This window comes from Bacillus rossius, chromosome 1 (assembly GCF_032445375.1).
Source record: "Bacillus rossius redtenbacheri isolate Brsri chromosome 1, Brsri_v3, whole genome shotgun sequence".
NCBI classification, from domain to species: domain Eukaryota; kingdom Metazoa; phylum Arthropoda; class Insecta; order Phasmatodea; family Bacillidae; genus Bacillus; species Bacillus rossius.
In genome coordinates, this window is record NC_086330.1 from 37,265,320 (window position 1) to 37,291,050 (window position 25,731).

The 25,731-nt window shown below is 36.6% G+C and overlaps 1 protein-coding gene across 2 annotated transcripts in view; it reads left to right on the top strand.

Moving 5' to 3' along the window:
* LOC134534874 (uncharacterized MFS-type transporter C09D4.1-like) overlaps nucleotides 1-25,731 on the top strand; it is a 112,588-nt gene that overhangs the window by 53,437 nt on the left and 33,420 nt on the right. The window contains exon 1 of one of the 2 annotated variants that reach the window (XM_063373530.1): nucleotides 20,246-20,364. The exons of the other annotated variant lie outside the window; for it this stretch is intronic. Within the exon in view, the coding sequence (XP_063229600.1) occupies nucleotides 20,325-20,364 (40 nt within the window). The 5' untranslated portion in view covers nucleotides 20,246-20,324. Of the gene's footprint in view, nucleotides 1-20,245; nucleotides 20,365-25,731 lie in introns of those variants that run through there. 2 annotated transcript variants of the gene reach the window in all.

Here is a 25,731-nt window from a genome sequence, read left to right on the forward strand (position 1 = left end):
AAGATTGTTATAGTCCATGTTACAAAAAGAAAATTATGCACTGAATAGCTTATCTGTATTAAATCACGAACTTGTCATACTTTCAAATATTTAAGTAATGTTAAAGAACCATGTAAACATGGAAAAAACTGGGTCTATCATCATGTGGGCGATAATCGAAAGTTGATGTGTTGACCCGTACAGGGTGCATTCCAACACAGTCTTCAAACACCGTCGTTACACATGCCTAGCGAGACGGCATTGAAAGCTAATGGACTGCGAGTAAAGGGAGCATCGATGACTGTTGTGAATTCGTCATAGCTAACTCATGATAATACCGAAAAATGTAAGCTATTTTAGATAAAATTATGAGTAATAGAGTTGTTATCACCTATGGTTTCGGGTTCGAGACCCAAGGTGGGCATAGTGGTGCCTGGGAGAAAAATACGTTTGAAATTTTTCCTGGAATTCGGAGGGTAGGCTAATTCTATGTGTTAGACCGATGCTGCTATCGTAGACTGTCAGTCACAGCATGTTTTGGTTTAATGTTTTATTTATTCTACTATATACTGTACTGATTCATATGTGATATACAGGGGCGAAGCCAGGGGGGGGTGGGTGGTTTAGGGGTTCAACCCCCCCCTTACCACCAAATCTTTAATTAATTTCTTATTCATCACTCAAACAAATTTCATATTAAAATTAATACAATTTTTACCATTACAATATTTAAATTTAAGTACCGAAAACTGCTAAAATAGCACTATTTTACACCTTAAAATCCAAATTTTCCCGGGGGAGGACCCCCGGACCCCCCGTTTAACATCCCCCATAATCAAATCCTGGCTACGACACTGGTGATATATGATTGAGAATTGAAATTAAACAGTGATATTTAAAAGACACAAATATGTTTATTCAAAGAACAATTTACGATCGTAACAGGAGAATAGTGGTTAATGTAGATGACCCTTAAATTACTTGCTAAGGCATTCTTTGTTCGGAGTTTTACTGGAGTCGGCCAGTACCGTAAATAACAAGTTCAAATAAAGGGTTAGGCTAGTGATGGCTCTGGACTTTGAGGGGCCCTGGGCCATTTACTTTTTTGTGGCCTTTAGGAAAAGGGGTGTGTGGGTGGGAGATGGAGAATATATCCACAATGAATAGGCCGGAAAATGATTAAAATAAACTAGACAAACAAATATCATAAAAAAGAAAATGGCCACCATGGGCCCTGCTAGTCACAGGCCCTGGGTAGTTGCCTGTGTTTTCTGGCCCTGGGGCCGTCTCTGGTTTGGGCTCGGTGATCCGTAGCCGTGATGTGATATTAGTTGTAATTAAGAATGTTTGCTAGCTCATGGATGAAAAAAACGTTGCACACTGGGTCGGCAAGTCTCGTAAGCACAGCACCTTGTGATGCGATTGCTGGTGGATGTAAGTAGATGTGTTTGGGTTAGGCCCTACACTAGACTGTGGCCTGCATTAGACTGCCTACGTGAGCTGGCATGGGGGTGGGGGAAGTTCCATCCTCATTTCAAAACCATACCAAAAATAAACATAAATAAAATTATGCGATGACTAAAAGATTAAACTTATTACACTTCCTTATCCTATATGTAGATATGCTCATCACTCACTCAGTGACTCTGTATTGCCAAATATATATGTATACCATGGAGACAGGTGTATCATGAAGCACAAATTCTAGCCTACTCCATAGAGGCGTATATAAAATAAAAAATATAATGTAACAATAGAGTAACATTTGAATTACAGCTACATAATTAATTGTAACAAGACTTAATTAACAAAATATTTGCTATACTTATCATTAGACACCTTATTAATAACTATGCTTATACCTAATTACCAAAAAGACTTATACCTTAGAAAGTTTAGCTTTAAACGAAAAACTGTAATTTTTTCCTAATTGGAAATCTAAGATTACATTACTTGCAATCTTTTGATGATATTTTGAATTTTGTACTTATGACCTTTCGAAAAACTTTGTTTTTATTTTTTTAATATGCTTATATTTTGAAGTGTTGATTTTATTCAAACCATTGGTATTTTTGTCTTTAATGTGTGTGTGTGTGTGTATATATATATATATATATATATATATATATATATATATATATTTGAATGCCTGAAAGATTTTGGCATAATTGCTTTTTTGTAGTTAGGCCCTTTTAAATTTTTATACTATATTCTTCTTTTGAGGTCACTTAATTTCTTGCTCCTAGAATTATCAGTAAATATTACAGATGCATTATATATGAATGTGCGTGTTGTTTGCAAAATATTAAATGAAATTGATTTTTTTAATAAATAGGTTTCGTGTACTTACATACGCACAATATAAGTTACTTACTTGGAATAATAATACATTTTTTATTTTTTCATGCATATAATTATAAAAATAAAATTATAAAAGGACTGGAGTGAAATTATCAAAATGTATTTTAAGAATAAATTTTATTAAATTAAAAACTCAGTATTCAATATAAATGTTAACTCATGTCTAAAATTAATTATTAAATTTAGTAAAATAATCGAAATAAATCTAATAAATGTTGAAAAAATACCGAATGTTTATTCAAAATTTTATTAATATCATTTATTTATTAAATAATGATACCTATAATAGAAACATTATATACATTCGAGAACATAAATGCACTTATATAAATACACTTGAAAAAGTTCATAAACACAATAAATTTCTATTACTAATAATCACAATAAAATATGTTTTTAACCATATGGACCAGTATTCAATATCAACCATCAAAGTATATGATGAAAAAGCACATATATAATTTATTATTATGTAGACTTTTCATTCTGCCAATTAAAAAAAAATTCTGGTTTGTGTTAGAACTCTATTATTGCTGAACAAAGGAGGAGTTCACAAGCTGGCAGAAGCTGTTTTTGTAATATATATATATATATATATATATATATATATATATATATATATATATATATAGTGATTCACTGGTCTAGATTTAGGAAAACGTACTTTCGGTTTTCTCCGAGTGCTCCTGATTATTATTGCCAACATTTTGTTGGTTTTCCCGAATGCTTCTGATTATTCCTATCAAATATTTTGTTGCTTTTCTCCCTGTCCTGATTATTTCTGTTAAAACAATTTACTTCATATATTTTTTTTTTCATAATGAGACAGGCAATTTTATTCCGAATTTCGCCTACTTGGTGAATTCCTGTTACCAAATCAGCACTTAAAATGTTTTTTTCAGGTGGACCTCAGGCAAAAAAAATTAATTACTGAGACGATTACTGTCTTGGGACAGCTGATTAACACTTCCAGGTGGACTTCAATAAAAAAAAATAGTTTAATTATCCAGTAAATTACTCTACCTTGAGACAGCTGAGGAACACTGCCATGTAAGACGAACTTCCTTATCCTTGATGTCTTAGCGAACCCCTCCTTCTCTTACGATCATGAGTGAGCATCCCGCATCCCACATGAAAGAGCGACTACCTGTAAAACACATCGAATAAAAGATTCATTAGTTAGTTGATTACTATGTCTTGAGATAGCTGAGAAACGCTATCATGCAATACGAATTTTCTTCTTCTTGAGGTTAAGCGAAGCTCTCCTTCTATTGCGATCGTGAGAGAGCATCATGCACCCCACATAATAACAGTGACTACCTGTATTAACACAGCATGTGGCATCAACTGTTGGTAAGAATCCGGACTACTTGCATCACCTGACTGTACGTATTGTGAAAGCATCAAAAACTTGAAAATTTGTGATTATGTAATAATAACTCTGAACACATTAAATATCAGTGCACGTGGTGTTGTATCCAGTTTATACGCTATGGAAGATTAAAAAGACACATCAGGAATTGTGATGGACTGGTTGCGCATTCGATGGGATCAAAATGTATCTTCTGAGGCAAGATGTTTGTTCATATGTTCAGTGCGAGTCATCATGAAATATATCACTGTCCTTTTAACAAAATTGAGAACTCTGTACTGTGTGCTGTAAGCGGTAATCAACTGTGATATGGACATCATAAGGTATATGACATCATAAGGTATGCAAAGGACTTGCTTCCTACTATAAGGAAACTGTATAAACTGAAAAATTTTAGTACTTAGTTTGTTTTTTGTTCTGGTAGAAATTAAGTAATATTTTTTTACTTTTAATTTTGTTTTTTCTTGAACCAGAAGTTTTTAAGGAAATTTTAATTTAATTACGTGTTTTGCATCAAGTAAGAATCGAACCAATAACGAATATCGATCGAATCACTCAGTAAAATAACAAGTAATGTTTTTGATGATATTTGGAATTTTTTCAGATTTCTAGTTTAATAATTAGAGAATTTCAAGATGGCGGCTGGATGACCGAAAGTTGGCCTACGTCACAGAAATAAATGATTCCTGTTCTCTAGCGGGTAAAAATTAAACTAATATGGCGGCAATGCATTCCAACAGATGTTGTGTAAGCTGGTGCACCTAGTAAAGATTAGGGGAAAGGCACCTAAGTGTGCGCACCTAACAAGCAATATCCATATATGATTACATTTTAAATTTAAAATAAATGTTTCAGTCAAATTTGGTTTTATTATTCTATTATGCTTCCATCTTCATATGCTCAATCATGTAGAAATATTCAAATTGTTATAAAAAACACAAAACCCAAAACATGCAAATGCGCACTCTTAGGTGAGCTGGCTCCTAAGAGTGCGCATTGTTTACCCTAAGAGTGCGCACTTAAAACAGTTCACAAGTAAATGTTACAGATCCTTCAAATGACGAACATTGCTCATGCCACCACTGTAGGCATTTAATACACTGTATACAGTCATCTAAGATTGTATCAGCATATCTCTCATCACATCCTGGACAGAATACATCACTTTCCACTGTCTTTGAAGTTTCACCCATCTTCAATGGACCTGATGACTTTCCCCTCTTATTTAACTTCTGTGAATCTTGTGGCCTTTTCTTTCCACTCTCAAGAAAAAGAACATTTTCAAATGGCGAGCTTGTCATTACTTCCGATCGCCTGACTTTCCTTTGTCTCTTGACAGGTATGATGCTGGCTGGAGAGATTCCTTTCCCTTCACTATGATCTACAATCATAGGGCTATTATTTACAATGCAGGTGGAAGAGTTAATTTTCTCAACATTTTTCTCAATTGATACACATGCTAGCATTTGGCAACCCAGATTAATTTCACTAGTCGACAGCTCAACAATACTATCACTACTCGGCGTATCATTCTCATCAGGGTCAGAAAAATCCAATCTAGCTACATACATGAATCATATCACTAGTCGATGGTATTTGGTCCTGCATTGTTTCATTATTCTCACTAGACACTAAACATTCCATTTCAACTTGAGGATAATTTCCAGTAGTTGATGGGGATATGTCAAAGCTAGAAGGTCTCATGGAATTTTTCACAGTTTGTACATAAGTATTTGGAGCACCAGGAACCACCTCGTTGCCAGTGTTCTTTGGCTGTTCTATATATGTCCTGTCAGTCACATGAGATGGGATAAGATCCTCGTCGCATCCACATCAGGGTTATAAGGATAAATAACTGTTGAGCGAAATGAATTCTTTGCTTTCTCCATGGTGGCAACCTTCTAATATGAATTGCGGAACAAAAAACTAATTTCAGAATTGTAACTTGCACGGCAGGGGTGGTTGTGCATCCAAAGTGCGTGCGCACTTTTGTGGACAAACTTTGTGCGCACTCTTAGGGTATGAGCACGAGATATGTGAAAGACTCGACAGATAGCAGCACATATCATGAAAGCTAAACTGACTTTATCGACCCAAATGCTAATAACCATGGCTGTTACGTAGTATACAGATAATGAATGCATCTCTTTTTACCTAATTGGTAGAGCTTAAGTTACGTGATTAGAATATTACATGCAAAGAACAAAAAAAAATAACTTTCACCTTTCAAATCTACAAATATTATTACGCAGCTGCAAGTTTCACGCAATTCGTTTGTCACACCGTAACGAACCAACTGAGGCTATAGCCTACAGTTTTTTTTTTTTTCAATTTTGCCAACTTTAAGACAATGGCACTGCGTATTCTTAGGGGATGCGCACTCTTAGATGCCTTTCCCCTACTGAAAACAAGATGGCGACGACGCCCTCTAACCGGCGATGTTTGTTAACTAGCGCTCTTTGTAGCAAGTATTGAAAAAAATTATGACAGCTCGGCCTTAAACAGATGATGCTATTAGGCCTATTCCTTTAAATTAAAAAAGTCCGAATGTGTGTTATTTTATATACCTTAATTACTTACCAGTCTGGTAAATGTCTCGATGGCCGTGTGGTCAATGATTTATTTTTCCAACCCAAAAGTCCGAGCTGTCATGGATAAATCGCAGCTCTTCCAATGTATTTTGTAAAAATAAAAAATTAAAATTATTGTGTCGATAAGGACCACAACATTAGGAGGCATTGGAACATCGACATTATGTGCATGAGACAGAGCGATACTGGCATTCTCTAGGAACAAACAGCAGACACAAATATGTCGGTATCCAAGATGGCGGCTTCTAGCGGAACAGAATAAACCAAGATGGCGGGCTCTAGCAGACGACAACAAGATGGTGGCTGTGTCATCAGAATCTAAAAAAGTAGCTGAGTCATCAGATCCAAGATGGTGGAAATTTTATTAGAATTCAAGAGATAACGACCCAACGAAAATTGCAACATTCGGAGATTGGGGCGCTCCATGACAAGATTGTGGAATACAAGATGGCGACTGAGGTCAAAGGTCAAAGTCCAAGATCAAGGTCAAGGTAATCCAAGATGGCCACCGTGACGTCACAATCCAAGATAGCGGTCGGCTCCTCCATCTCCTCCGTCAGAAGCCAGTTTCCGCACCGGCTGTTATACACTACTTACATGATTTAAAAGCACATATTTAATTTTTTTCACTGAGAATAACTTAAATACTACCGAATATATTCTCGAAATGGCTGTTCCGACTGTCACAGCAAAGTTTCAGGAAAAATGAAACATCTAAATATCAGAAAAGAAAGTTAAACTAGTGCATGGCGAACTTTCTGTGTACATACGTGAATTAATCTTTTTCCAGCAAAATCATTTGTGGCACATATTCACCAGGTTAAGACAGCACGATATCAAAAGGAGGCGAGGATTTCCAACCTCAAAACCCAATACAACTGCAGTAGTGTGATGAAAAGAGTCTTATATTTAAAATATAATTTCTATAGAAGCAATAATTAATTAGGTTGGTAATAATGTGTGCAGCTCCCATGTGAGCAATGATAGCGGACACACGCTTAATTAAACTGCGAAGATATCAAAATAACTGTTCATGAATTGCGACAGACACTCAGGGTCATCGAGATAAACTAGGAGCCAGAGGGTAAATCATTTTGACACAATGTTCAATTTTAAAAACCCCACATTAAAAGAATATAAATCTAAAGACTAAAATTAACAGTGGTTATATCTGGAAATGTGATCTGTAAGAATTGAATAACTAGTCTACCCGTGCGAATTCTGGCATCACTGCTAGTATGGCATAAAATGGTATGTAGCAACCAGCAGGAAACGTCTCTTAGAATAAATGGTAAGAATGGTTAGTCGAAATATGCAAGCAGGGCGGAGAATAAAAGTCCAGAAGATGGGGAAACAAGAAATAAGCGAACTTGAGATCAAGCGCTAAAAATCAAATGTATAATTTTTTTGATCGTATAATACAATACAAATTTGTATCATATAATAAAATAAAGATAAAACATCGAATTTGATAAATAAAAAAAGGTTGTTTAGAATAACTCAAGCAGCTGTCTAGAAAAAACCTTTTTTAAAAATAATTATAGTAATGTATGATGTAACATATAAGTTATGGCACACGTCATGATATTAATTACATAGGAGTTAAAAAAACGATGTAAATTTTGTATTTTGATAAATTGTTATTCTAGTGTTTACCACAGCTCAGAACCTTTGAACAAAAGTGGACTTACAGTCCCTGTTTTACAACACAGGTCAATTAAATTCTCCCAAACATCTTACAGGAGGCGTTATCCGACAAAAATGCATTCTTAAATGATTTGAAACCTTTTGAAAAACACGAAATTTCAATTGAATACTTTTTAAATTCTTACATAAAGTGTTTATAAATACTCTGTTCCTAATTATATATTTCAACTAGCCGAACCCGCCCGCTTCGCTGGACGTGAAATAAGGGAACTGCATTGAAGGCAAATAATTAAGTAATGACTGTTATACGCAAGAACCCATTAAAATTAGTATAGTAGTTGTGTAGAACACCGCGTATAAACAGACAGACGGACAGAAAAAGAACTACTTTTTTATTATAGTAAGATAGATTATTCTTACATGTTCGCATCCATGCAGTATATGAAAAATCAGCATGCATAGCCCTATACCTATAACTATACGTAGCTGCTGCCCACGACTTTTTCCGCATGGAATTTTGTATTATCTTGCACCATTTAAATTTGAACATTATAACATAACAGTTGATACAGTTGTAGTAGTTTTATTATGTTCACAAATGATAATTTATCTCACCTCCATTTCAGTCTTTGCAATAAAAATATGTTACTACCTAAATTTTGTGTAAATATGTTTCTACTTTCAAAGGTAATGTCGGCAAGACACTTCATAAAATTTCTTTGTAAAACACATTTACTGTTTTCCCGTCTTGAGCTAGAATGTAAATATTGTCTGCATTACTGACCCGCGAGCTAGCCACATACATCTGGCCGTGGGAAAAACAATCAGACCTTAAGTCGACACCAGCTGCCTTAAGGCTCTGACACTGAGACTTATTTATTGTCATCGCGAAACAAACTGCTATTGGAAACTGTGTGCGCTTGAACCCGAACGGGAAGTTATTCGGGATGATCGGTATGCGTGATATGAAAACAGTTTCACCTGAGCCACATCCAGTGTCGGGTTCCATTGCACAATTTTGGGGGAGTAAGGTTCCTCAGAAGCATTATTGGAACACCGACTTTGATAACAATTTTGTGAACAGGAAGACCACTTGCAGTGAGAGAACTCAAAAACTCAATTGGATAATTAGTGGCGTCGGCCTGATTAAGGACGCTGTTAAACGATGTGTAAACCACTTCAGCCCCATTCAATTCGTTAAACATTTTTTCATTGATTGCAGCAGCTTGGTCATTTATTGGAGTGAGTATGGCACGTTCACATAACCACGTATGTTCCTGATGTTGTATGTTTGACAGATCCCCGAATACCGAACGCATGAGTTCGTCTTCCGAATATACGACTCTGCCAAGTATTTCTGGAAGCGTCACCTGACCGTGTTGCTCAGGGAGGGCACCTTCTCCAACTTTTAATAGAACACCGGAAAATTCTTGCGCATGAGAATTACCACCCAGCTGTGCTCTCATGTTAATTGTTAGTTGCAGTTTTTTTATTTGATGCCAGAGGTAAGAATTCTTCAGTGAACCTTTGATATCATCGGCTCTAGTCCCTCGACTTGCAACTGGTAGAGTTTGCCGAAAATCTCCAGAAAAGAGTAGTGTGACATTCCCCATGGGCCTTTCATTGCGCCTAATGTCCCGTAGTGTCCTGTCCACAGCTTCAACTGCTTTTTTATTCGCCATCGTGCATTCATCCCAAACGATTAGAGAGCAATCTTGTAACACTTTTGCCATATCACAATTTCTTGTTATCGAACATGTTGGTGATTCATTAGTGTCTTTATGAGAGCAGATTTTCATGAAATAAATATTTCAACGATAAAAGCTGTTTATTTAATTTAATTAAGCGGATGGGTTCGCCCCAAGGAGAAAATTGACGTGGCGAGACCTCGTGGACATAGAGAAATGACACCCACTCACTATTTATGTGTCTATGAAACATGATTTTTTTCTGCAATTAAAATTGTAATATACAAAAAGGGTATTGAAAATTGAAACAAATATGGCGACACTACAAACTGTCAGGATCTGTATTTTTTTCTTACTCTCTACTTAGTTCCTTACAATAGCAAAACTTAATGGTTTTCTTATAATAATTATATTGTATGTTTATTATTTTTATAGTAAATACAGGCCTATTTTAAATATGGAGGCTGTAACGAAAAGTGCAATGCGCAGGAGTGGGTTATTCGATGCTATCATCGTAACGGAAACACAAAGGAGTGGAGCATTCAATTGGAAAAGTAGAAAGTTCTAGAAAACAAAATGGTGGATGTGACATCATAATTCAAAATGGCAGAATGTTTTAGAGAACAAACATAGCAAAATACAAAATGGTCGCTGGAAGTGACATAAACTAAGATTGCCACTGGAAGTGACATAGTCCAATCTTGTTGATTTGATGGTTTCCAATTGAAATGTTAGGAAACGAATAACTTATTTTTTTTTCTTTTTTTTCACAATTTCACAGTGAACACAATACCGGTTTGTCACATGAAATTAACTGAGCAGAGAACAATGAGTAGCTGTCAAACAATGTATCACGCACCGGCGCCATCTACTTAAAATGTTGGTTTGTCCTGAATTTTTCCTGAATTTTCTTTGCTATAAACCTCACGGAGCCCGAGACCTTTCCAACGACTGCAAAACCGTGGAAATCGGTTCGTGCGTTCTGGAGTTATAGCGTCAGGAAGGAAAACCCGACTTATTTTTATATAGTAGATTTAATGATTATGGCCAAAATAAATTTAAGAAAAGGGAAAAATATAAATTTTTAATGAAGGAAAAATCACTTTTAAAATTAACACGTGAGTAATTTACATTTCTTAAATTTAACACGAATTATATCATACAACTGCAAATAGCTTAACTGTAAATTCTGCAAAAAATCTCACTAAATAAATGATTGCATAAGAAGGCTTTGTATGAAATTTGCAATTTACCCGTACACGACGAGCACTAAAACTAATTTTAAATATGATATAACTAAAAATTACAAACTATCATTAGAAACACGTTTAATTGAATAATCTAAGTATATATTTAAATTATTTATTTTAAAAATGCTGATTGTAGGTTCTTCATTATAAAAATTAATTTATAGAGATAAAAATTATGTGTGTTTATTAAAAGTGAATTTTAACAACAATATATATTTTTATTTATAAATATTATGACTGAGATAATAACAATGCAATTTCTTTTAAGATTTTAAAACATTTTTCTACAGAATTTTTAAATATTTAATCGGTAAATATATTAGCAAAGGTAGTTTAAATCATGGCTTTTGTACAGGTCTGACGCCTTTCGGAATGCCCTCAAATATAAATTTTAAAAGCTTAAAAACACTTTATAGAAATTTTTGTCACACATAAGTTTTAATAAATGTGATGTATCAGCAAAATGTTTCTTAAATGTATGTAAAAACAGACGTTTACAATGCATAATATATAGGCGGAACGGTGATTAAGTTAAGATACAGTCACGAATTGATAAAAGAGCTAAGTAAATGTAAAGTTAAATATTTAATGTAATTTTTATCTTTACTCTGATAATAGTTTGCTGCGCAGGGTTTGCTGTAAACATGTGTGTAAAAATATACAATTCATTATATATTACAATTCAGCTTTCAATGTAAAAATTTGTGTAATTTTACACTAAATGTATGTGGCAGCAGAGTTTCCACAGATGTTAGTGTAAGTTTACACCTACACGTGTTGGTGTATTTTTACTTATACACACAAGTGTGGGTTAGTGAATCATTACACTAACATCGGCGAAGACTCTGCTGCCACACACATTTATTGTAAAATTAAATTTGCTATGGTTTGGTAAATATGCCATAGCTCTTGGTGTATTTTTACTCCGTGTTATAAAAATTTACAAATGTATGGATTTGTGAATTGATCACAACTAACAGTTAATTTAACTGCATCTAACCTAATGTAAATGAAATATATTTGTCAGCATGAATAATAAAAAATTCTATCTTTGTATACGTGTGTATTTACCTCTACAGTATACTGACAAACTAAGAGGAATTTGATTAATTTAACACCTATTTTATGTACATTTTTACATATACATCCAAAATTGTTATTTTAAACATAAATTACTGGAAAATTTACATTCCGGTATATTTTACTGAAGCCTGAGCAAAATTTGGTTTGCTGTAAACATGTGTGTCAAACTATACAAGCGGTAGTTACTGGTTTTTAAAAAATATGTTACAAAATTTTAAAATTACGTATATTTTATATGTAATTTTACGAACTATTTTTACTCCGTAGGTGTAAAATTTCAAAAGAATCGTTAATTTACACGGCAACTGTCAATTTTCACACCAATGTTGAGTTTTTAGAATATCAACCTATATTTAGTTTAAAATGCACATGTAATAGTAATTTTGACCAAGTAATGTGGAAAAAAATACACTATGTATGTATGTGTGTTTTTCCTGATTACACGACGAAAATATAAAAATACATTAAACCGAATGTGTCAATTCACACAATTTTTTACAGTGTTGATTGATTTAAATTCATTTGATTTTTTGCCTGGAAATTATTGTTATATTCAGTGCTACAATGATCATATTTTCATCTCAGTATAAATTTAAGTGCTCGAAAATAATTGGAAGTATGACTAACTTAAAAATTAGGTCTGCAAATTGACATTATATTAGTCATTTTAAACGTTAGTCACAGTAAACCATAAAAACTATTCTAGCTCAGATCTTACAACTTAAATGCCAATGAATAAATTTTTCTCAAAGTCAATTAATTGTATTCAGTTTTATACCTTTATTTAAGTTCGTAACATGAGACTATGTTTATTTTGTATTTTGTATAATTCATAGTTAGTTATATTCATAAGTGGTTATTTGTTTTATGAAAAAACTATTTAATGAAATTAAAATAAAATGGGACAGAGCGAGTCTTGCGCTCCACGTAAAACACTGTACCTACCAAAATATCCATGTGAAAAATGCCGTATATTGCGTCTGTAAAATCTATAGGCTATAACCTGGTTTGTGACGTGCTATTCTCGTGCTCGGTCGCGCGAACCACACTTGAGCAGCAACCAGGCACACAGTGCGCAAGGACACACCTGCCTCACAAGCATATAGGCACAGCAAATAGACCGGGAATGAAATTAGCAATTGCGCTCACGATTCCCCGTTCTCATGGAAATGCGGACATTGTCCGCGACAATGCGCGGCCGACGTGCGAACCAGGTGGCGAGCCAGGGAAGAAAAGGTCGCCGTGTTGGCACCTACTGTGTGCGCGCCAGCGCAAACCCACGAGCATAATGGCCCCTGTCAATTAGCTGTGCTCGTTATTCGTTAGCGAGCGGTTATCACTGGCGTCAGCTATCACTTAGCGACGCGGGGGCCTTGAATGTGATCCCAAGAATCTCCTACTTTGGGTTCCATAGCTTTCTGTTATTCCGTATTATTACAGCACAAAGGAGCAGTGTTTGGAGTGTACACCCTTCAAACTACACCCCCTGACATGTTTGAACAACGGCGAATTTCCGAACATTTGTTAGTTGTACATTACACCAAGTGCAGCTAGAAAGTAACCGGTTGGGGAGGGGGGGGGGGAAATTGGTGATAGCCCCTCCCGAGTCAGCCCAAATTATATATATATTTTTACTAGGAGCAGGGGCGCAAATCTGTAGGATTCTCAAGGGGTGGCCCCCTGAAATTTTCGGGGGGTTAGGGGGAGGGATACATGGCCCGAGATTTTTGTGCGTGAGTTTTAACCGACACACGCTATCTCTGGATATGGGGCTTGTATGTTGCATACTGCCCATATTTGCCCTATATGCATGTAATAAGAAGAAAACTAAAAAAAACGAATAGACATAGTTTTGACATCAAACCCGTTTCACAGACACGCTTTTGGGAGCGCAAGTGGGCCCCCTCAGTGAGGGGATTCGGGCCCCTCTGCCTTTTGGGATCTAGGCCCATGATTAGGAGGGTATATTTATGTTTACCTGTACACTTAAATTCATGTGTTAAGCTTTCCTTCAATAAAAGTGGCAGGAAAAATCTAAAGTATATTATTTTGGACCATTAATTTAGTAAATATTCCAAGGCCAATCTTTGACTTATTTAACGTCGTGTTTTGCAACTGCACCCTTATCTCTCCCGAAAAGTCTTCCTGGAGCTCCCCTTGCATCACCAGGTTATGCAAGGAACATCAACTGCGGTACTACGGCAGGGGTGATGGGGTGGAAAAACACCCCCCCCCCCCCCCCAACTACCACCATAGCTAAAAATAACTGGAGATATAAATTTTTTTCTATGACGACAGAAATGCGTTAAAATAATTGGCTATTACTTTTCAAACTGTCTAATGTGGAGGAATTTCATACCTTCCACCTAAGACACCCCTGTCATCCGCTTCCCCCCTTCCCTAAAAATCGCGCACCACCAAAATTGGAAGCTGGGTCGCCCTTGATTATAAGTGGGCTCCAAACCACTTTGGTACAGACTCGACACTCGTAACTTTCAGCTATGCCTGGGTGTTTGTTGCAATCGAAGCCGCAACCCTCGATTTAAAAGATTTTCATGTACAGATATGCCATCGCTGATTTCAAACGTGTGTCAGAGAGAAAACTGAAGAATGAGCAACAAAGATAAAAACACAAACACGCAGAAAAGCCGTCGAAATCAGCCCATGTCAAATGTTAAACACACAGATAACACAGAGGGAATCCCGTGAATGGAATTGGCCGGAACAATTTATCACCGTACAGCTAAACAATGAGCTGACAACGGGACAGTTGTAACAAGAACAGAAATTAAAGACAAACACCTACCTTGGACAGCATAGCGACAAACAGACAAACACAAATATTCTGGAAAACGCCACGACGTCGGCACAGACGAATATAGCAGGCTTCCTAAGACAATTGCGACGTTTCTAGAACTCACGCACGTTCCCGTAATCAGGCACAAACGGGCTGAGCTATGACATACATTTAAAACCAGCAATGTCGTTATGTCAATGAAAATCTTTATAAAATATCGTGTGTTCTTTCCGCCGCTACCAAATGATTCGCCAGAGTTGAGACACAGAATTGATAAGGCTAAATTGCTTCCATTTCTTCCGGACATGTTAACCAAAGTGTGGGAAGAATGGGACTTCAGGTTGGATGTGTGCCGTATAACTAAAGGTGCACATATTGAACATTTGTAACATTTGTAAGGAAAACTAGGTTAGTTTACTTCAATTTTATATATCATTTGTTGTAAAAAGTCTAAATTAAACTGTTATAATATACCATTGAAACTTGGACATTCTTTTAGGTACATTCTGTATTTCAGTGTAATGGGCGTTCATATATATATATATATATATATATATATATATATATATTTTCACGAAAAATGCCTGCCCCTAACGATCACTGTCGCCGAGGAGCTGTGACAGTTTGAACATTAGTGTAACTAACTCGAGCACAATCTCCTTTATCTTAACTCTTTGATGAACACACGACGTCTACTTAAAAACCACGTACTTGACTTGAAACGGCATACACCGTACTCAATTATAACCTCAAGTCGCATATTTTTAACTAATGAGAAAAGAAAGTAGCAGGGTTGGAATATGTCTATTCTGAACGTTCACGTAATCGCTCATTCGCAAATCCGTGACAAGCAGTAGCTATAGTTAATCATTTTTCTTGGCTGAAAAATCCCTGGTTTTGGTATAGGGAAAGGAAAGATTACCAGTCCACACAATGATTTTTTAAAAAATTGAATTTGATCAAAAATACAACACTGTAAAAATACGCGTAATGTTTACCTAAAATATTAATTCATCACAATGACGATGTTGAGCGAACACATGATGAGAGACAATGTTTTATTCTCAGTTGAAAAAGGCTGCCCCTATAATCGTATTCCAGAAATAATTATATATATAGCCTATATGCGTAGGTATTGGCTTACTATAAACCTACTTAAGTAAATTAATGCGCAACGTGTAAATCGTCGTTTTCCACAATAATAATTCTTAATATAGCAGTAAAGTAAATGTATATGACTCATCTACGTAATCGAAAGACCTTAATTAAAATAAGGATACTATGTAAGCAACGAAAATAATAGTGTTTAACTAGTATTTTAATTTAAACCATTAGTTACAAAGTTGATACCGTTTATTCCTTACATAAATAAGATAAGACAATTTTGATATCTCATTCTGAAGTTCAAGTTGACGATGGTAAGTCCGAATATAAGTTTTATCTGGCTCGGCTTTGGTTGGGCAGCAGTATATGACAAGCAGTATTTTATCGCCTTGGGTTTCAACAGACTACACCCACTTGTAACTTGGTCAAGGCTAGCTAAATCTCAAGTGTTGTGTTCTCACGCCATTGCAAACCACGCAGTGTCTAGAAAAATTGAAAGTAGTTGCTTAGGAAATATGTAATATATTATCATCTCCTTTCACGATAATACTAGCCTTAATCACCAATGCATACATCGATTCAGAGCTTATCTTGTGAGTAAAAATATGATCTGAAATATAATTCCTCAAATTGATTTATTTTGATTCATTAAATAATAACCCATAAAAAATACTATTTTTACAGTTTGGTTCGAAAACTTAAACGAAATTTTAACTGAAGCTAAATTGCGATGTTATGTTACATGAAAATACTCATAAAATTCAAATACAATTTAGCCTCATAATTTTGGTATCCCAGTCACTTGTATCATTTCATGATTGTAAATGTTGACTTATGCGATGATACACTCTACAATAACGTAGGACTAATAAATTTCGATTATTTTAAAGACATTTTCATACGACACTAAATTTTTTGTTCCCCCCCCCCCCCCCTCATCGAAGTTATTAAAACCAGTAGAAAATGTATAATAAAAATGAAATTTTAAAAAAAAATCACCAAGACATTTATACTGTAAGTTTTTTGTAAATGGAACAGAAATATTAATGTAAAATTACAGATATTTGTAAATTTGTACGTGGGTACTGCATGGAGCCGCTTGTTGCCCCGCTGGTTGTCTGCACGATGTTTTCAGCACAAAAAAACTTTCTGAAATGTTCCGTCGTGGAAACATTTTTAAGGAATGCATTTTATAGAAGGGCCGTATTTGAAGACGGGCAGAATCGTCCCTAGACTTTTCGGTGCCCTGGGGCATTTACTATTGGGCGGCCCCTACCAGGGGCACTCCCCCGAATTATTGGAAAAATAAACTCTTTAAAACAACATTTTAAAGACAAACTGGGACTTCGGCAGCGGTTTTGAAAATTTATATTAAGTCGGTATTATTATTAATATTAGAATAAATTATATTTATATTGTATGTTGAAAAGGTATCTACAATTTAATGTTAAATATTTGACACGACTGGTGCACAGGTGATTAAAGGGCTTTCCCGACCCTGAGCCGCCCCCTTTAATAATGGCTACTGCTGTTATTAATGTTAATAATACTATCTGAATAATTACAATAAATGTTATTACTAAATCTTACATAAAATGTTGTGTTTCCTAAATGCGTTAAAATTAAATGACCTGCGATTATAATTGAAGTTAATCATACATATAAAGTTCCTGGTTGGATTAAATTTATAATAGTTTCAATACATACAAGGAATGGTATTAACACTCTAAGTTGTAGTAATATTCCTAATTTTTTATTTAAATATTGCATTATTACCTACTATGCCAACAAAAAATTATCAGAAATTAAAAAAAAAAATAATAATTTCATTAATTATTTTAGATGTGTAAACATCTTAACTCTGGGTATACGGCATTTAGTAGGAGTAATTTAGTGAATGTAACAGAAGTCAATGAACGGAAATGTGACACAAAGATTGCTGACTCACGTGTAGTAACATAAACCTGTATATAATCACTTTCGTTAACATGATGGTACCTATACACCAAACGTATTGGTGTGCCAAATGCCACCTTATGGTAGTAAAACTACCCCGGAATATATTTGGTAAACTAATATAGTTATAGTAAAAAGTAATAATAAGTTTTAAAATACCTAAGAAAGCTGGCATCACAGTGATTTTTCTTGCAATATGTAAATAGGCTCTGTAGCGCAGTGGTAATGCGCTCGCTTGTTTATCTGAAGGGACGTGGTTACTGGGAATATATTTTTATTTTTGAATAAAATTAAAAATATATTATACAATTTTAATATTGTTTCAGGTCAATATGATTAAGATTTGTTTCTAGTAATTATTTACACATTGATTTATGTATGTCTTTTAAGCGAAAACAAAAACAACAAATATTAAAACATATCTTACTTAGTGTTACAATATGTGTTTTAAAGCGTTTCAGGTAAATATTTTTGGAATTCCATAACTTCTAACGTGTGCGGAAACTTAAAAGTACAAATTTTTCATGAATTTTAACAAGACGGGCAGTATTTGAATAAATTTCCTTCATCGTGAAAGTTTATTTGCAGCGTGAGCAGCAAGAGAACACACGAACATGCTTGTTACCGAGGTTAGATGTTCACAAATCACTGGTGAGTACTGAAACACTCGCTCACATTTGTTTTTAAGCTGCTAACTAATTAAAAAAAAACATAAAATTTTCATTGTAAAATAAAAATAAAAATTTGTTATGAATATTTATCAGAATAATGATTCTTCCTTAATATCTTCAATAGCAGACTGTGGACGACAGAGATTAGAGAAAGTTACAGATGGAGCATAAGTTCTGAGCACTGTGGCCAGTTTCTTCACGTAATAATATGGCGGCCATTTGTTTATATAGCATATATAAATGTAGTTTATTACATACTCTTGTACACAATCATTTTTTCTCGAGTCAACAGTCTTTATTTGTTTAATATTCATGCACTTTTCCGCCACCATACATACATAACTTATGAGAAAATGCGATTTTCTGCATTTCACAATATGGCGGCGACCTGCTTCCCCCTTGGGAAGCCTACAACTCACGTAGTTTCGGTTCCCTACCACGTTCGTGCAACTTCTGATTTCTCTCAAAAATTGAAATAAAAAAAAATCGAAGGGTTAGGTTAGGTTAGGTCGGTCACAACATGCTTGTTTTCATTGCAAACTTCTGATTTAGCTGCTGAAGTGGCGTTAGCACCAAAACGCAAAACTTCGGAAATCTTCGGAAATTCTTGCAGGGAACCGAAACTACGTGAGTTGTAGGCTTCCCTTCCCCCTTACGTCCCCTGGCTTCAGCAGAGATACCTACAAACTGTGTTTTATGCTCCGTCTGTAACTTTCTCTAATCTCTGGTCGACGATGGGAATCCCGACTGGCACTCATGAACCATCTCGGAGGCGTGGCCAAGCGCCATCGACGACCCGGGAGAGGCAGAGCAGAGACTCGCACGCCGTCTCCCGGCGGTCCGCGACTCCGTGCTCCTGCACGTGGGAACCAGCGCACAAGTACACCGCTGGGCGCACAATTGAAAACAAAACAAACAAACAAACAATTAATACCAACATTATCTCGCGCGCACGAGATTCGACCGCCGTGTTTCCGAACCTGCTGATTCGCAACAGCGCTCGGGACTGTCGTGTGCACGGGAGGAAAATGAACATATTTTATTCCTGTGATGGACGGACGGACGGCGCAACGGCCAGTGAAAGTGGAGAAAGATGCAATTTCGGCGGGGTTTAGAGAATTTATTGTAATTTATCAATAACACCGTGGCAAGTAGTTGTCGAGATGTTACAATGTTCAAGTTTAATTCCTGCTTTGGAAATTAATTATTGCTATTGCTAGAGACTGGAAAAATTCGTGATTTCGATGACCTCTAGGATAGACTCTACAATCCCCTTCACACTCAGGAAAATGCCACCTGCTCATTGGCTATTGAGACTCGTGACACCTGTCAACTGGGAAGCTTGCGATTCGATACTCTTTTGGTTGAAGGTTTTTCATTGGCTCAGAGTCCTTCAGATAAATTGTGAGTCAATCACAGAAGCAATATAAATATACAGTTGTTTGTATTCTAGCATATCATGAAATGAACCCGCGAATTTTTCCGGTCTCTAGCTGTTGCTTATAAAAAGACACTAGAAATTAGTGCAACATAAAAAAAAAATATAAGTGTTTTGTGGTTTGGATGGTAAAATAAACCATTTTTTACATAACCCAAATTAATTTACATGTTGAAATACTGTGTTCACAAATCGCTGGTGAGATGTGTGTGCACCCAGCTAACCAGGACGGTCCACACAGTCCGCGCCGTGTGTGCGATTGTGGGAGGGGGGGATGGTGAGGGGGCGGAGGGGCGGGAACTGATAGCGCGGGAGGCTGTCGCCCGCCGCGGACATCTCCGCTGCAGTCGGCTTCTGGCGGCGCGGCGCGGGACCACGCGGCGGGCGATGGCGGAGCTCAAGATGGCGGGCCTCGTCGAGAAACCAAGTAAGGACGTCTTCCCCCAAAGCACTCCGTCTGGAACACGCTTCTCGAGCTGAAGAGAAGTCCGTGGAGGTGCTTGAAGCATGGGGGAGACGGACTGGCTGGACGTATTCCAAGGCAGTCGGCGTTGGTCAACTCGGTTGTACAGAGGGTTAAACTTCAGTGCATAAAAATAATATTTACATCTTAAAAATGACGTGTTACTAACGGGGATTTAAAAATATCAGCGCAGAAAAGTATGACATAAAACTGGGGCAGTGATGGTTTTCCAGCAAGTGAAATCCCAAAAGCCTTATCATCACCACTAGTTCAGTGACACTCGTCAAAAGCACGGGCAGATTTCACAGACACGACACGACATCTTCAGCTCTTACCCTCACACGCCTCGAACTAAAATAAACTCTGCTTCCAAAGGCCACCAACGTTTCACGTTGGACGGATGTAAATCGAGCGAATGAACATCGGGTACGTTGGAGTTTCACCAGGGATTTTTTTTTTCTCCTGTCCACTGCAAAAGTGTGCCGACAAGTGCGAACGCCCAATGCAGTTCGCGCAAGTTTCTGCTCGCCGCTGATGCAACGCGGCGACTTGCGACGTGGTCCTGATTGCTGGCAGATGGGCTCCGGGGAGGCGTGTGATGACCACGTGAGCTCACCACGTCCCGATGCGTCAGCACGCCGTCCGAACTGTCGTCTTGAGTTCGCGGTAAACACTGGTTCCAAATTACCCAGGGATCTTCGTAAACTTATGGACGTCTTCGTAAATTCACACGTACTGATGATACTTACTTTGACCGTTAATCACAAGAATAGATTTGGAGCAGGATGTAACCCTCGTGAACTTGACATATATGTGTGTATGTATATATATATACATACACATACACACAACTATATATGTCTTCTTTTCTATTTATCACTCCTCGAAAGACACAATAAGCAGAATAATAAAGCGTAGATTGTACGAAGACCCAGCTATCTGAAACTACGAAGAACTTTTTTTGTTGTTTTAATTTCAGGTGAAATCTAAGTTGAAAATCCTGTAAATTTCCTGTTATTTCCAACAATGCAGTAGATGTAAACATGCCACTAAACGAAATTCTTTTCGTTATGAAGTACGGTGTACAACATAAGCTAAGGTATGTCAACTTCCTTCAAAGAGAATCAAAACGTCGAAGATAGATATAGGCGCGCCACACGCTGCAGCACGACGAACAAAACTCGAGGCGCGGGGCCGCAGTCCTGAAGTGTGACCCCGAACACTTCGTGCTCGACGCGATTGGTGGAAACACGCTCGCGTTATCGGAGATCAAGACCGCGCCTAGACGCGTCGAGGAGTCTGGATCGAAAACGAAATAAAATTTAACCATGGCAAAATATTTAGTTTTCACACACACACACACACAAACTACTATTAATTTGTATGTTACATCTAAAAAAAAAAAAAAGACTACAAAATGCCCTTCCCCGTTTTAAAAAGAAATAGTAAATAAAACTATACATTAATTTTTTATAAATTATTTACTCTACCACTCAGTTAAATGCAATTTATTTCAATATCTATAAAACAGCTAATGATCTATTACGAGTTGAACTGATGCACACATAAATTTTATACCGAAAACAGTCAAGAAAAATAAAAAATATATATTTTTGGTGTGTTTAGAAGCCGCAGTTAACGTTACCAACCTGAGTATAATTCATTGCATTAGGATTCTGTTTCCCTCCCAGGTTTAATTGTAGTAAATGTTCAGCGGAAACTTCTCTCTGTACCTATTCGGCCGGTCCTCCTGGTTGTACTCATTCACGAACATCGATACGGTATTTAGGATTCGGCCTCTTACGCCATTTTCATTAGTTTTTCCATCTTTTTTCAATATTATTATTATTAAGGGCTCTTTCAGGAATTCTAACACCATACCTGCCGTGCATAATTTCAAAAGATGTTCACTAAGTGTAATGCAATGGCTGTAAAAATTCAAGCAAGTGTTCGTAATCAATTTGACACCCTCTGAGGGGCGTTTGACGGTTTTAGTGTGGGGGATATACCTCCTCCTTTCACAGAAATCCTAATATCGTAAAAAATCTATCATTCCCTCACAGAAAAGGCACAACAAAAGGAAAGAATTTGTACGCAAACAGCAGGCAAAGAGATCCTATCCCCGTTTTTTCACCCCAATGAAATTATTGGTACGCTCCTGCCCAATGTATTAAACTTAGTTAATATCTGTTAAAAATATTAGTGAAAATAATAACAAATGCAAGGAAGGTATCGTGTTAAAACCTAAGAAATAGCCTTATATTAAAGTAATGAAACAAATTTACAAAAAAATGTGAACGAGTCTTTTAGTACTCGCCAGTGATGTGTATCATTTAACCTCGGTAACGAGCAAATTCATGTGTTCCCATGTTAAAAATACACTTATTATACGAAACTTGGACACGGAATTTATTTTATGATTATTTAAAATAATGCCGAGTGTGATAAAAATACGCAAATTGTGTTTTTAACTACATTTCTGGACGCGATTCGCACGTATTTTCCGCACCCGCCGCTAAAAATCGCTGCCGTAGCAACTACGTCGTCTATCGAATCATTCCATTTTCCGACCGAAATTTTAAACTGTACGATGAATCGGCTCCGATAAAAGCGAAGAAGACTAAATGAAATACTAAACCCCGGCTTTGGAACCGATTTTCGAAATTTCTAAATTGATTAAAATACTGCCAATATTATTAAAATTCATTTAACAGTTAATACTTTAAAGTTTATCTTTGGCTTTGTGAACTTCGGTTCGCGCCATCCGTAATAGATGGCAGCACCGTGGTTACACATTTCCGTTCCATTCACGAAATTACACCTAGGCCCTACCAAATGTCCTATACAGGGAGCTAAGATGTTACACAGCTAAAAAGTCAACATGGCGTCTAAGAGCGAGCGTTATTGGTTCGGAGCCATTAAGCCACCGAGGCGGTCCCGTTGCCTTCCGCCTTTGAGCATGACCGCGCGACGCAAGCCCTCGACTGTTACCTTCACTTCATTCGGCGAGTTGTTCGCGATACCCTATCGCAATCGGTCGGTTCATTCCGCGCCGTTCCGCTGCTCCGTGTGAACCGCGCCGGTTCACGAGTCGAACACTCGGTCACGCCGCAAGCCGTTCTCTCGGCGCTCTGCTAGCCAGTTAGGACGTACGCGCTAAATATCGTATCGCAGAGGCGCTTCGCAGGTCGATAACTAACTAGCCCTGAGTGGATTCGCTCCCGTGTCAACAAAAAATGGATGTAAACAAGTTTACCTGATTCTAAGTGCTTTGAAATTATTTACGGTCATCACGTAATTGCTGCGGACTGGAAAAAATGTCGCAGTTTCGAATACCTCTAGGATAGACGCCACGATCCTCTACAATGCCGCCTGCTCATTAGCTACTAACTCGTGAGACCTGTTAACTGGAATGCTTGTTATTCGATACTTTTTTTTGTTGAAGGGGTTTTCATTGTCTCAAGAGTCCTAAAGATAAACTGTGATCCGATCACTGAGGCAGCATGCAAATGAACGAGTTTGGATTCTAGCCTATCGCGAGATGAATCCGCGAGTTTTTCCGGTCTCTAGTAATTTATGATGTTGAAGTTTGGAATGTTACAGATTTTTGTTGTTACGAGCGATCGGCGAAGTTCGGAGAACTTCGGAACTGTTCGGGTGTGGCTCTCGTCCCTGTGAACTGTAGACTTCCCCAAATTTAATAGAAGTTTTAGAATATTGTTTAGTAAACACTTATGGTGTATAATTTTTCTGAGCTAGCATAAAATTGATAGTCGTTCACATAAAAAATTACGGCATTGTTTTTTATTTCAAATAACACAGCCGCTCTCTCAAGTAATCACTGGTTTCGCCTCAACTAATGGCGGTAAAATTTTACGAAAGTGTTCATAGTTACGAAAAATTGCGTGAACTTTTACAGCTCGAAAAATAAAGTTCAACGAATATCTGGTGAAAACATTTTGGGAGCTATCAAGAAATATAAGGGAATAAAAGGAATTAATTTACAGGGAAATCACTCAGATAATAGTAATGGCAAGAAATTGAAGTAACCAACCCAGCTTATGAAACTGAGTATTAAGACGCAATGCAATATGCGATTAGTGTTACCGTTCTCGCAATTGAGAAGATTGATTTATGATGTTTTTGTGAACATAAGCCATTGGTTACACTGTATGTCATAAAAAAAAACCTTAGTATTGTTTGTTCCCGAAACGTCGCAACTGATGTGTCTTAAGAAGCCTACTTTGTTTGTCTGTGTAGTATTCGTTGTGTTGTCAGAATAATTGTTTAATTTCATCGCTGGGTTCGCATGAGGTTCGCTGTTCATGTTATCTGTTTTGAATAATCTTTGGGTACTTTTGTTTGTCGCATTGTGTTGTTCAAAAGTTGTTGTTTTGTTTGCATTCACCGTTCTCGTCTTTAAAGCCCACTGTGTCCATCAACGCTATAATGATTTCTTTATTAGTTTTTGACTAATTCCCTCTAGAAATTTTCTGTGCTATGTTCTTTCAATTTTTTGACATCGACTGATTTTGGCTTGCTTTATATGAGTTTGCGCATTCATCTGTTTTATATATTCATCTTCTGTGTCTGTTATTGAAGTTTCTTATACGGTGTAATCAACAATCAATATTAAATCAGTGCGAAGTTGTCCAAATACTGTGACAAACATCACGCTTGTCGGGACAATGACGTTTATGCCGGTAGGTTTTAGTGTTTTTTTTTGCATCACACTGTGGTATGTGGCCACGTCGAACAGGATGACTAAGTAATACGTAACATTGCTTATCAGTAGATATGCTTCTCACCGTTATGGATTCTCACGTGTATAGTTAGCTGATAGATAAGTGGACACCTTTCAAAGCCCAGCTTCGTTTCGTTTTGCTAATCGCTTTTTAGCTTTCTGTTACACCGTTAAAGGCCATCTGATAGCTAAAACTTTCTACTCTTTTTTATAGACCCGTCCAAAACTTTTAAATAATCCTAATCCCCGCAACGATCACAAAACATATAAATCCACCAAATATAATGGAATACACGAATATAGCCTAGTATATATTTTCAACATAAACACGTATGCAAGTAGCGTTGATAATCAAAAACTGATCGTAGGTACCATAAAAAATACATTTTTCATTTATATCAATCAGCTATGTCAAATTATATCACGTTTTGAATTGATGTTAAATAAAATCTAAGTTTGAAGTAAATAAATTAAAGTCATCTAAAAAATACAATGATTTTATATTACTGTATTACATTAAGACATTATACAACACGAAACACTCGTTAGGTAGCAAAGAGTGGATTTTACACATAGATAAAAAAGAT